Source organism: Giraffa tippelskirchi, chromosome 6 (assembly GCF_054371585.1).
Source record: "Giraffa tippelskirchi isolate mGirTip1 chromosome 6, T2T-mGirTip1v1.2.pri, whole genome shotgun sequence".
NCBI classification, from domain to species: domain Eukaryota; kingdom Metazoa; phylum Chordata; class Mammalia; order Artiodactyla; family Giraffidae; genus Giraffa; species Giraffa tippelskirchi.
The window spans coordinates 24,797,543-24,810,182 of record NC_137280.1 but is presented as its reverse complement, the minus strand read 5'-3'; the positions used below and the strand labels follow the sequence as shown (position 1 = coordinate 24,810,182).

General features: G+C 37.9%; 1 protein-coding gene across 1 annotated transcript in view; it reads right to left on the bottom strand.

Annotated features, from left to right (window-relative positions):
- Nucleotides 1-12,640, bottom strand: part of PKHD1L1 (PKHD1 like 1) — a 165,327-nt gene that overhangs the window by 103,587 nt on the left and 49,100 nt on the right. Inside the window, exons 22-25 of the mRNA XM_081503071.1 lie at nt 8,917-9,080; nt 5,975-6,147; nt 1,478-1,625; nt 470-624 (exon numbers count right to left, since the gene is read on the bottom strand). Coding sequence (XP_081359197.1) covers nt 470-624; nt 1,478-1,625; nt 5,975-6,147; nt 8,917-9,080 — 640 coding nt within the window. The remainder of the gene's footprint in view (nt 1-469; nt 625-1,477; nt 1,626-5,974; nt 6,148-8,916; nt 9,081-12,640) is intronic.

Genomic DNA, 12,640 nt, shown 5'->3' with positions numbered 1-12,640 from the left:
CCAAGGTCCCAGAATACAGCTCTACTGAATAGACAGAATTATAGACAGCAAGGCAGATTATGCTTGGCCCCCCTATACAGTATATCCCCAGTACACCCCCCCTTACACAATGCCTTCCCTCACAGTACACACAGATTTAGTTCTGGGACTGGCCCAGCCTGTGCTCTTCCTGCCCCTGCCAAAGGTCTTCTAATCCATACATTCCTGAACTTCCCCCATAGGATGTCAGGCATAAAGCACCAACAGCTGTTCTCCACAAAAGAGAATGCCTGGTCAACTCAATTTTGAACAGTCTTCTTTCCCTCAATTTCCTTTTATGGAAAAGAATGGAAAGGAATTCCTTGAATGTTTAGTCTATTTTGTGCATTTTTAAAATACACACAGTCTCCAGGTCTCTTTGGCATGAGGCAGGGTGCAAATAAGCAAAGAACACATAGAAGAAAACAAAACCCAGGTGATGTGAGGGAACCTGCAGGAGAGGCTGCTTTCCACATGTACTTCTCCACTTGACACGCCATGAGTATCCAGCACAGCCTCCCTCTCGGGTCACTGAGACTTGTCCCACTTCTTCTAGACTCTGGAGAGCAAACTGCAAATCTGCGGCTGATACAGCAGCGGGGATACCTGCACTCGCAGAAGGATGGCAAACAGTGGGAATCAAAACTTCACAAAACCGTGGCCACTCTTGTGCATGCTAAGCTGCTTCAGTCGTGCCTGACTCTCTGCAACCCTATGGACTGTAGCCCGCCAGGCCCCTCTGTCCATGGGATTCTCCAGGCAAGACTACTGGAGTGGGTTGCCATGCCCTCCTCCAGAGGATCTTCCCCACCCAGGGATCGAACCCACTTCTCTTACGACTCCTGCAATGCAGGCAGATTCTTGACCGCTGAGCCACTGGGGAAGATCCATGATCACCTTTAACATACATGAGATGTATTTTATCACTTGTAAACCAACTGTTCTCCTCCAAAATGGAAAAAAATGAAATTTCCATATTGCGTATACAACAAATTTACATATTTCTTAGAAACAAAAATTACATGAGTGAATGTACCTCAGACATTGATCCTTGGCTCAAATACTTTAAAGAAAAACCATTTCATAGATAACCAATAAGCTATGGACATAAAAGAGAAACCAACTTTTGGGAATTTAACCTAGGGTATCTGGTGAGGGGATGAAGAAAACGTGAAAGTGCCATTTGTTCTCAATAATTTAGCTTTACATTAATGAAGATTTCAACTCTATAAATTACATAAGGAAATAATATTCAAAAGAAATTCAAAAGGGGGGGATATATGTATACCTATGGCTGACTCATGTTGAGGTTTGACAGAAAACAGCAAAATTCTGTAAAGCAATTATCCTTCATTAAAAAATAAAAAAAAAGAAATACACTGAAATGTTAATGATGGTTATCTAGATCAATACAGTTCAACTGATACACAGGCCAAAGTTATGGGCTTTTTTCATATACCTGTGAGAACACGTCCATAAGCGTGAATGTCAAAGCTGCCACTGATGGGTGGGGATGCTGCTTGAATTCTTTGAACACGAATCTTCGACTCCCCAGGCCAATTATTTCCTCTGTAAACAGACTCATTCTCTGTCTCATTTGTGATTCTCTAATTTCCAAAATAAATATTGATAAAATGATTAAATCTAACAATGGTGAACACAATTTCTATTTTACCAGGGCACAATCCTGTGACATGACATAAATGAGCCTCAGGTATTCAGGACTCCTCAGAACATTAGGGAGAGTCACATAAATCAACACAGGCCGTACGGACGTGGCTACACTAATGAGGCTCAAGTCAACTTGGTCATCTGCACAGCAATCAGCTGGAACCACAGTAATACCTCATTAATTCAGAGAGTGCCCGCCATCACTCAAGGAACAAATATTTATTGAGCAGGCATTTTGTTCAAGGTACAATGCTAATCACGTTGGGTGGGGAGGCAAAGAAATATGAAACATGGTCTTGGCTATCAAAAAATTAAAAACCCTTTTGGAGAAATAACATATGGAAACTTGAAAACTTAACTAATGATATAAAGAAATATATGATCAATACAGTGACTAATCCAGACTCAGGAAATACCTGTCTAATGTTAAGTGCCAGTCAACTGACAGAAGCAATGTGTAAAATAAAAATTCATAGATTATAACTCTAATAGTGAAGGTGATATTCTCTGGCTGCTGATCCCTGTTAATCTTGTGGAATTTAAAGTTATAAATTCTATCGCCAACACAAATGAGCAAATGTAAGTCCCAAAAGACATGTGCAAGAATGTTCAGAGCAACTTTATTTATAATAATCCCAAACTGGAAATAGTGCAAAAGCCCATCAATAGAATACATAAATTGTTGTATGTTAACACCATGGAATACTGTACAGTGAAAAAGAACAAACTTCAGCTAGCTGTATGCAACATGAATCTCTTAATATTAAACAAAAGAGTACATAGTGTATTATTCATTGATATGATGAATAAAAAAAGCAAAACTAACTAATATTGGTAAAGTTAAAATAGTAGCTATCTAGGGCTGTGGGTAAATAATCCAATGACAAGGAAAAGGCACAAAGAAGGCTCTTGGGGGTCTAATGATTTTTTTTATCTTGAAGTGATTACATGAGTGCCTTTACTTTGTAAAAAGTCATGGACTTTGGCAAGGTTGCAGGATACAATAGCAACACACAAAAAACCAATCGTATTTTTATGTGAAAATAACAAGCATGGAGAAACTGAACTTAAGACCCATGACAATAACTTCAAAGAAAATGAAACATTTACATATAAATTTAACAAAACGTGTAATGAATCTGACTTGAAATTGCAAAATGCTGGTAAATGTAATCAAAGAGTTAAACATGTTGGAAAAAAAAAAGCAAAGAAGACCAAATATATGGAGAGACAAATCGCATTCATAGATTGGAAGACAATATGGTAAAGGCGTCAATTCCCTCCAAAAGAATCTATCAGTTTAATGCAATTCTTATCAAAACACCAGCAAGATTTTTGTAGGTATTAACAAGCTTATTTCAAAATTTATATGGAAAGACACGGGACCTAGAATAGCTAAAACAATTTTTCACAGTAAGAGTGAAGTGAGAAGAATCACTCTACCCAATGTTGCTGCTGGTAAGTCGCTTCAGTCGTGTCCGACTCTGTGCGACCCCATAGACGGAAGCCCACGAGGCTCCCCCGTCCCTGGGATTCTCCAGGCAAGAACACTGAAGTGGGTTGCCATTTCCTTCTCCAATGCATGAAAGTGAAAAGTGAAAGTGAAGTCGCTCAATCGTGTCCGACTCTTAGCGACCCCATGGATGGAAAATCCTCCGTCCGTGGGATTTTCCTGGCAAGAGTACTGGAGTGGGATGCCATTGCCTTTTCTGCTACCCAATGTTAGGGCTCACTAAATAGCTACAGTGATCAAGAGGGTGTGGTATTTATTGGTGGAAGGAATGACACACAGAACAATGGGACAGAATAGAGAAAAGTGAGAGTGAAAGTCACTCAGTCGTGTGCGACTCGACTCTTTGTGACCCCATGGACTATACAGTCCATGGAATTCTCCAGGCCAGAATACTGGAGAGGAAGCCAGAAACATATCCACACAAATACGCCCAACTGATTTCTTTTTTTATAAAGATACAAAAGTAATTCAAATGGAGAAAGGATAGCTTTTTCAATAAATGGTGCTGGAGTAACCGGAGGGATAAGCAAGCAAGTGAACCTGGACTTAAAACTTCATATCTTACACAAAAGTTAACTCAGAATGGATCATGGCCTTCAATGTAAAATGCACAACTATATAACTTTCAGGGGAAACAAAGAAGAATATTTATGACTTAGGGCTAAGAGTAGAGTTCTTAGACTTGAAACCAAAAGCACCATTCATAGAAGAAAATACTTGATAAACTGAGACTCATCAAATTAAGATTGCTGCTCTGTGAAAGACCTCATGAAGATCATGAAAAGGCAAGGTACAGACTGGGAGAAAATATTTGCAAACCACATACCTGACAAACGACTTACACCTAGGATACCGAAAGACCTTAAAAACTCAACAACAGGAAGATAGTCCAATGAGAAAATGGGCAAAAGGCATGAAAAGATATTACAGAAGAACATACATAGTGTTTGACATTATTAGCCATCAGGAAAGGCAAATTAAGACCAAAATGAGCTAATAGTATATACCACATCAGAATGGCTAGAATAAAAAATAGTTGCAATGCTAGATGCTGGCATATTTGTGCAGACAATGGATCCTTCATACATTGCTGCTGGGAATGTAAAATGGTGCAGCCACTTTGGAAAAGAGTGTGGTAGATCCTTATAAAGCTGTACATGTGTTTATCACATGACCCCATAATTACACTGTTGGGTAATTAACTCAGAAAATGAAAACCTATGTCACGTGGAAACCCACAGATGAATGTTCATAGTAGCTTTTATTCAAGCAGCCAAAACCTGGAAACAACTCAACTGTTCTTCAAGGATTAAGCAGTTTAATAGACTTATGGTGCATCCATACTATTAAACATTATTTAGCAATCAAAATGAACAGACTATTAATATATACAACAATTTGGAGAGATCTCGAGGGAATTACTCAGAGTGAAAAAAGTCAATATCAAAAGACTTAATGCTAGCCTGATTATATAAAGTCTAATTCCATTTATATAACATTGTAAATGCCACAATTACAGAGACAATTAGTGGTTGCCAGATATAAGACAGTGGCAAAGGGAGGTAGGTGGTGTGGCTATATGAAAGTGTATCCATGAGGGATTCTCAGGATGGAACTGTTCTGTGGTGGTAAGCTGAATCTATACATGCAATAAAAAACTGTGTGTAAGGATCATACACATACACACCACACACATGAAAGCATGTAGAACTGATAACATCCAAATAAGGTTGGTAAACTGTATCAAAGTCAATTTTCCCATTGTGCTATTATGCTATGCTTATAGATGTTACCATTGAGGATAATGGGTGAAAAGTATGGGAATATTCCTGTATTATTTCTTACAACTGCACATGAGACTACAATTATTTCAAAGTTAGTTTTTAAAACATTTCATTCATGTGGACATTTAATATATGTGCACATACACATATGACACATTTTTTTAGACAGCTCAAAGACTGAAAAACATAAGATGCTTATCTTAGAGAGACTAAGACTAAAACATTGGATCTGGATGGGGTAAAAGCAATTTTTGTGGAACACATAGTTTTTTAGTCTTTTAAATCATAAAACTGTTAAACAGGAAGTTCTTTGTGAGAGTCAAATTATAATATTTAATTATTATTTAACCTTGAATTTTGAATGCATTATACTTGGCTTTGGTTTGCTGTGGGGTTATATAACTAATTGTATATTTTGTGAAAATTAAATGGAAAAATACTTCTCATAATTGTAACATTTAACACAGATCTCATACACAAACAGTACAAAATAACTGTTTAGATCCTTTTGGAATTATGGAAAACCATCTCTTTCCCCTTCTATCAATTTTGATACAAATAATAAAGTGCTTATAACAGAAACAATTTAACAACCTAATGCAGAAATTTTCTTTCAGTAATCTGTGTTTAAAGGTCTTTATTGGGAGAGCCCACAGCTTTTTCTTTTACATCAACAGAGAAATCTCTGGCTAGCTGATTTAAAACTTAAATCTGGCTAGCTGATTCTTAAGGTTATTTTCTCTTTTTTCCCCATAGATACATTTCTTTAAAAAGCTTTTAATGTTTAAAGTGAATTTTCATGGTCAATGTGAAAGTTCATGCTCAATTTCAAGCCTCTAAATCTTCATTTAATCCTTAGAATAACTGTCTTGTCTTATTAAAAGATATCTAATTTGTGTCATCTATTCGTAATAATGTTTTACACTTACTAGATCAAAGCTAATGTTTCATCAGTTGAAAACAGTTACTTGTAAAATTCTAAGCTTACCTGCCCAAAGCTCACAGCCATCATGGGTATATTATAACTGCAATTATATGATGTCATGGTGACAGAATACTGCTTGGTTATACTTGATCCATTACTTTTGGTCTGATTCACCTGAAAGTCCTTTAAAAATATTCCTTTATTTGCTAATGCTGGAAGTCTTCTCTTTGACATTTCTAAAGAATACAAATAAACAAAATAATAGGAGATAAAATTGCATAGCTTCTGCTGCTAAAAAAAAAGCATCAAATAATATCCATGTGTCATGGAATAAACTGTTTAAAATCAACTTTTAGAAAGAAGACTTTAAGGCAAGTAGTTTGTGAGGTGTGGTAAACTTTCACTTCTAGAACATAAAGCTTTGAAGTCTTTTGATATATGAGTCTCATTGGGTAATTAAAATAAAATACTGAAAACCCACCAAGCTCTGAACCAAACCCATACAGCCCTCTGCTGGCTACTTAATTTTGTTCTGTCATAGTTCCCTGAATGTGGTGCTCACTAGGACCTTTAACCCATTAACCCAGCACAAATCAGCTGTCTTCTGTGCTCCACCAATCACAAAGTAGGTCCAGTGATACTGGATTAAAAAGGAGTGATTCTTACAGTAACAGCAACATCACTGTAAGCAATGTTATATTTAAAACTAAATGTTACTATTCTTATATTACTGTAAGAATGTTACTATTCTTATATTCAGTTCAGTTCAGTCGCTCAGTCGTGTCCGACTCTTTGAGACCCCATGAATTGCAGCACGCCAGGCCTCTCTGTCCATCACCAACTCCTGGAGTCTACCCAAACCCATGTTCATCGAGTCGGTGATGCCATCCAACCATCTCATCCTCTGTCGTCCCCTTCTCCTCCCATCCCCAATCCTACCCAGCATCAGGGTCTTTTCCAATGAGTCAACCCTTTGCATGAGGTGGCCAAAGTATTGGAGTTTCAGCTTCAACATCAGACCTTCCAATGAACACCCAGGATTGATCTCTTTTAGAATGGATTGATTGGATCTCCTTGCAGTCCAAGGGACTCTCAAGAGTCTTCTCCAACACCACAACTCAAAAGCATCAATTCTGCGGCGCTCAGCTTTCTTCACCGTCCAACTCTCACATCCATACATGACCACTGGAAAAACCATAGCCTTGACTAGATGGACTTTTGTTGGCAAAGTAATGTCTCTGCTTTTAAATATGCCATCTAAGTTGGCCATAACCTTCCTTCCAAGGAGTAAGCGTCTCTTAATTTCATGGTTGCAGTCACCATCAGCAGTGATTCTGGAGCCCAAAAAAATAAAGTCTGACACTGTTTCCACTGTTTTCCCATCTATTTCCCATGGAGTGATGGGACCAGATGCCATGATCTTAGTTTTCTGAACGTTGAGCTTTAAGCCAACTTTTTCACTCTCCTCCTTCACCTTCATCAAGAGGCTCTTTAGTTCTTCTTCACTCTCTGCCATAAGGGTGGTGTCATCCGCATATCTGAGGTTATTGATATTTCTCCCGGCAATCTTGATTCCAGCTTGTGTTTCTTCCAGCCCAGCGTTTCTCATGATGTACTCTGCATATAAGTTAAATAAGCAGGGTGACAATATACAGCCTTGACATACTCCTTTTCCTATTTGGAACCAGTCTGTTGTTCCATGTCCAGTTCTAACTGTTGCTTCTTGACCTGCATACAGGTTTCTCAAGAGACAGGTCAGATGGTCTGGTATTCCCATCTCTTTCAGAATTTTCCACAGTTTATTGTGATCCACACAGTCAAAGGCTTTGGCATAGTCAATAAAGCAGAAATAGATGTTTTTCTGGAACTCTCTTGCTTTTTCGATGATCCAGCGTATATTGGCAATTTGACTGTAAGCATAGTAACATTTAGTTTTAAAATAGTTCTAAAGAAAAAGATTCCAAAACTCCTCTGAAATATGGTAAAAGTCACTTATTAAGGTGACTGTTTGGAATTAGGCTGATTTTTTTTTTTCTGAAGACTGGGCTTCCCTTGTGGCTCAAACGGTAAAGAATCTGCCCGCAATGCGGAAGACCCGGGTTTGATCCCTGGATCGGGAAGATCTCCTGGAGAAGGAAAAGGCTACCCACTCCAGTATTCTGGCCTGGAGAATTTCATGGACTGTATAGTCCATGGGGTCACAAAGAGTTGGACAGGACTGAGTGACCTTCACTTTCATTTTTTTGAAGACTGCAGTTTAATTTTTATTATCTTATTAGAACATTTCACATGTATGAGTCTATTAACATAACCAGAAATAAATACTAAAACTATCAGAAATAACATTTTCATTTAAAGCTTTACTAATTATCACAATAAAGTCCATGGAAAGTTTCAGCTCATTCTTACTAGACAGATGTCAAAGGCAACAGTTGCCTTTTAGGAACAGATCTCTAGCTTGGTGATTCATTTCTCAAAAATCAAACTAGGCAAAATTAGAATGTTTTCCACAGCGTGGTGGTGATTCATCGCTCAGTCATGTCCGACTCTTTGCGACCCCGTGGACTGTAGCCCACCAGGCTTTTCTGTCCATCCTCATGGACAGATTCTCCAGGCAAGAATACTAGAGTGGTTGCCATGCCCTCCTCCAGGGGATCTTCCCAATCCAGGGATCGAACCCAGTAGTCTGCCGTATTGCAGGCCGATTCTTTACCAACTGAGCCTCCAGAGAAGCCCTTCCACAGTGTACTTATCTATAAATAGAATCCAGAACTATCAAGCTAATTCCTGCTATAATGACAAAGTTTACATTAAAGATGTTTTCATCTTTAGAATAATCACCTGGCCCTATTCATTAAAAATATGATTTAAACCACAATACTACTGAGACGAAAAAATTTAACATTTCTATCTAAGCTACAGAATATAAATAACATCTATGATAAGATTTTAGTACAAAATAGGTTTACAAGGATTAATTTTAGATATGAAATGATACGATGTACCATCCAATGTTGTCATTGTAGATGTCTGTCCAATGTATACGATATCCACATAGAAAGACTGTGATTCTGATGCTTTCTGCAAGCTAATCCTCTGAAGAGAAAAACTGGTCCCCGTGTATTTGGTCTGTATGAGATCCACAAGATCTATACAAGTGTAGGTCCAGCTGAAATATGGTTGTTTAATTAGATGTACAGTTCAGTTACAATGTTTAATGTAAACCAATACACTATAAAACACATTAAAATCTTAAAGAAGACAAGTCTTTCTTTTCCCTCAAGAAGACCATAAGCATACTTTAATGGCACAGAAAAGCAGTCACAACAAGGGACAGCAGGCAGAAACTTAGACTGGCAGGGAAAGATTTAATGTTGCCAAGATAGCTTTTATTTGTAGCCATGTCAGTAAGCACAGGAATGTAAAGCAACATTCTACAGGGACAAGTAAGTCAACTAAGGAGATGCACCTTGGTGGAAAGCATATAGAAATAAGACACAAGAATGAAGAAATCAATTTGTTAAAAAAATATATTTATCAGGGAAAGAACAGTGAATTCAGCCAATAGTAAGAGGCAAGACTGTAACTCGATAATACTTCCAAAAGAGCTCAGTGGAGTTGCATTGTCCACCATAACTAAGGGACAAACATTGCAAAAGTTATTAATTCATACAAATGGTTGCACAGTACCTTCTAACTGTATAATTTAGATTCAGAGTTTCATTAAATATTAACTGCATTGAAATCTCATAAATTACATAAGCAATTCAGTAACTGGAGTTTGCAATAAAGAGAAAAATACTGCCATTCAAGTAACTAAATACGGTTTAACAATAATCTTTGCATAAACTACTGATGAACTGGTTAACTGGTTAGTTTGTTTGAGCACCTTCTATTCTCATTTTGAAACTCCATGGTTTGCAAATTCATCATGGAGTCCATTTCTAATGCATCAAAGCTCAGACTGCATCATTTTAGAAAATTATATGTGGAACTACATTAAGTTAAAGTGCTTTTTAAATTAAAAAAGTATTCTGGGATTCTAAGTAGACTTCTATGACTAATTATACGATTCTGAAGTTCTAAAAACTACTTAAGTAAAATGGCCCACTGAGCCAGAACCTTTATAAGAGAAATGGAGACTACAGACGATATCAAAACTTAAGCAAACAGCACACTCTGTGTTTTGTGGCTAGATAATTTTATTTTCTAAGGGTAAATCAGATTTTACCTTTGGGATTTTGAAGCTGGATTTACAGCTACAAACATCACTGGTTTTGGAGACAACATTTGAGAAAAAAATGGCACTTTTTGATATGAACAATGTACTGAAAATAAACTAATGCTAACACACCTAATTGATCTATAAATGGACTGTCTTACCTACATAAAAGCAGGTCTAGAAACACCAGCTAGGAGCTGGAGAATTTACTTTGCCTTCATTGGTAACATTAATAGTTTTTAACCAGAGAACCATCCTCTTTTAAAGCATGATATTCTTGTTGAAAGATCCTGTGGCATTTGGGGTAAAGGAAGCCCATTAATTTCACCAAGTGTAATGCGCCTTCACATTAATGCACAGCAGGCACACTGCAGGCTGAAGGAAGGGCTACTTAGTGATGTGCTCAGTGACGGCTTGACTAACATGGAAGAACTGAGATCTGTGAAATCTTCCAAAATCCCGCTGCAATAAGAAGAATGAAATGCATCTAGGTGGTGGTCATCAAAATTAAAATTGTGATTCCATAGTTCAATTTGGGCATAAGGGATGTCCCTTCAAGAAGGACTTCTGCTTCACAATGATCCATCACAGATTACCCCTGATTAGAATCAAACTGGGTATGATGCAGTGGGATATGTTCTTTCTGTGCACAGACTTTCCATGCTCCTTGCCTATTAACATGGAGAGGACTGCCTTGACCCTTGGCATTGCTTCCTCCTCTGTGACGGCCAATGGAGGGTGGCTGTGGCCTCTTCAGATTCAACAATTACCCTAGGGAATTGCAGAATTGTTCTCAGTCACTTCATTCATTCCAGGAGCTAACTTTGGTCCCATTTTATATATTGGATTAAACTGTTGCAATAGTCTCAAAGATTTATTTATGCCTGGGAGGGGGAACCAACACTTTCTTCAATACTTTGTCTCTTTCTGTCTGTCTCTGCCTCTCTCTTTTTCTGCCTATCTTCTTCATCTTCTGTGGAAAACAAAGATGAAGTGAAAAAGTGAAAGTGTTAGTCACTCAGTCATGTCCGACTCTTTGTGACCCCATGGACAGTAGCCCACCAGACTCCTCTGTCCATGGAATTCTTCAGGCAAGAATACTGGAGTGGGTTGCCATTTCCTTCTCCAGGGGATCTTCTCGACCCAGGGACTGAAGCCAGGTCTCTTGCACTGCAGGCAGATTCTTTATTATCTGAGCCACCAGGGAAGCCCCAGACAAAGATAGAGCAAATGTATAAAACATGCCAGAAGTGCAAATATAAGAGCCATACTCTGTTTAATCAATGTCATTTGAGGGTGAAATCTGAACTGTCAGAAAAAGGACATTTTTTAAAGCATTAATTCAGGAAGGTTACTTTTCTTTTGTTAGGGTGGAGAGCGATTGGTTTTGACTCATCTTAAGCTTTTCTTAGAAAACAAAACTCAAGAGCTTTCTGCATCTTTTTCAGAGAGCAGCTTCCTATAGTTCTGTGCCAATACAGTCAACTTCATACACAGAGCTCCCTCAGCTCTCTGCCCTTCGAAGTCCACTTCAAGTTTACCAAACTTCAGTATCTCATGAACTTTCTGTCTTTGTGTATAAAAAATTTTTTCTTTACATCCTATGAAAGCATGATTCTAGATTTTATTCCTGGGGTAATACACAAATAAGTATCCTTTAATGGTTAGTCCAACAACCTAAGGAATATTCAGTGGTAAAATTTTCACGTGTTCTGAACCATTCTTTGAAAGGTTCTTCTTCAATATTTCCTCTTTGACAAACATCTCTTGGATATCTACATTTCAACTATGGCTTCCTACCTCATGATTAGAGATTCTGACACCAGTATCTAAAATTGGTTCCTATTTGCCCCCACTTCATCTAACTGAGCAGAAGATCTAAAGGTCGTTAGGGCTATATGCTCAGGATATGATGCCAGAAGGCTATGCGTGAAATACAACATTTTTTTTTTTTAAAAACGAAGACTATAAGTTCCCTTCTTTTCTTAACAAAAGATCATCCCACTTCTGCAAGGAGAAAGCTACAAGCACTGGCAAAACTTAAAAACTTTCAAATTAATCTGTAAAGCAATTATCCTTCAATAAAAAATAAATTAATTAAAAAAATACATACAAGGGAGGAAGGAAGGAAAGAACGGAGGAAAAAAGGAAACATAATAATGGTACATTTTAGGAGCTCATCATAGATATTTACATTGGCACAATATTGTGAATGTTAAATATATTTTTAACTAAATATATAAGATATAACAACAACAACAACAAAAGCTGGGCTGGGGCACAGAAGTGCAGTGTATCAATAGATACTGCATCCAAGTCCACAATCCTGACTGGCTCCCTCTGCTCCCACTCACCTGTCTGGTCCTATCCCGTCACTGCTCCTGTCACCAGGCCAGTGGGCGCATCTTGTTTTCTCCTAATGGAATTCAGGGAGCACCAACAGGCAGCTCTGGTTTTCTCCTTACATCACCCCTTCCCTCCCATTCATGGGCGATCCATCTAAAAAG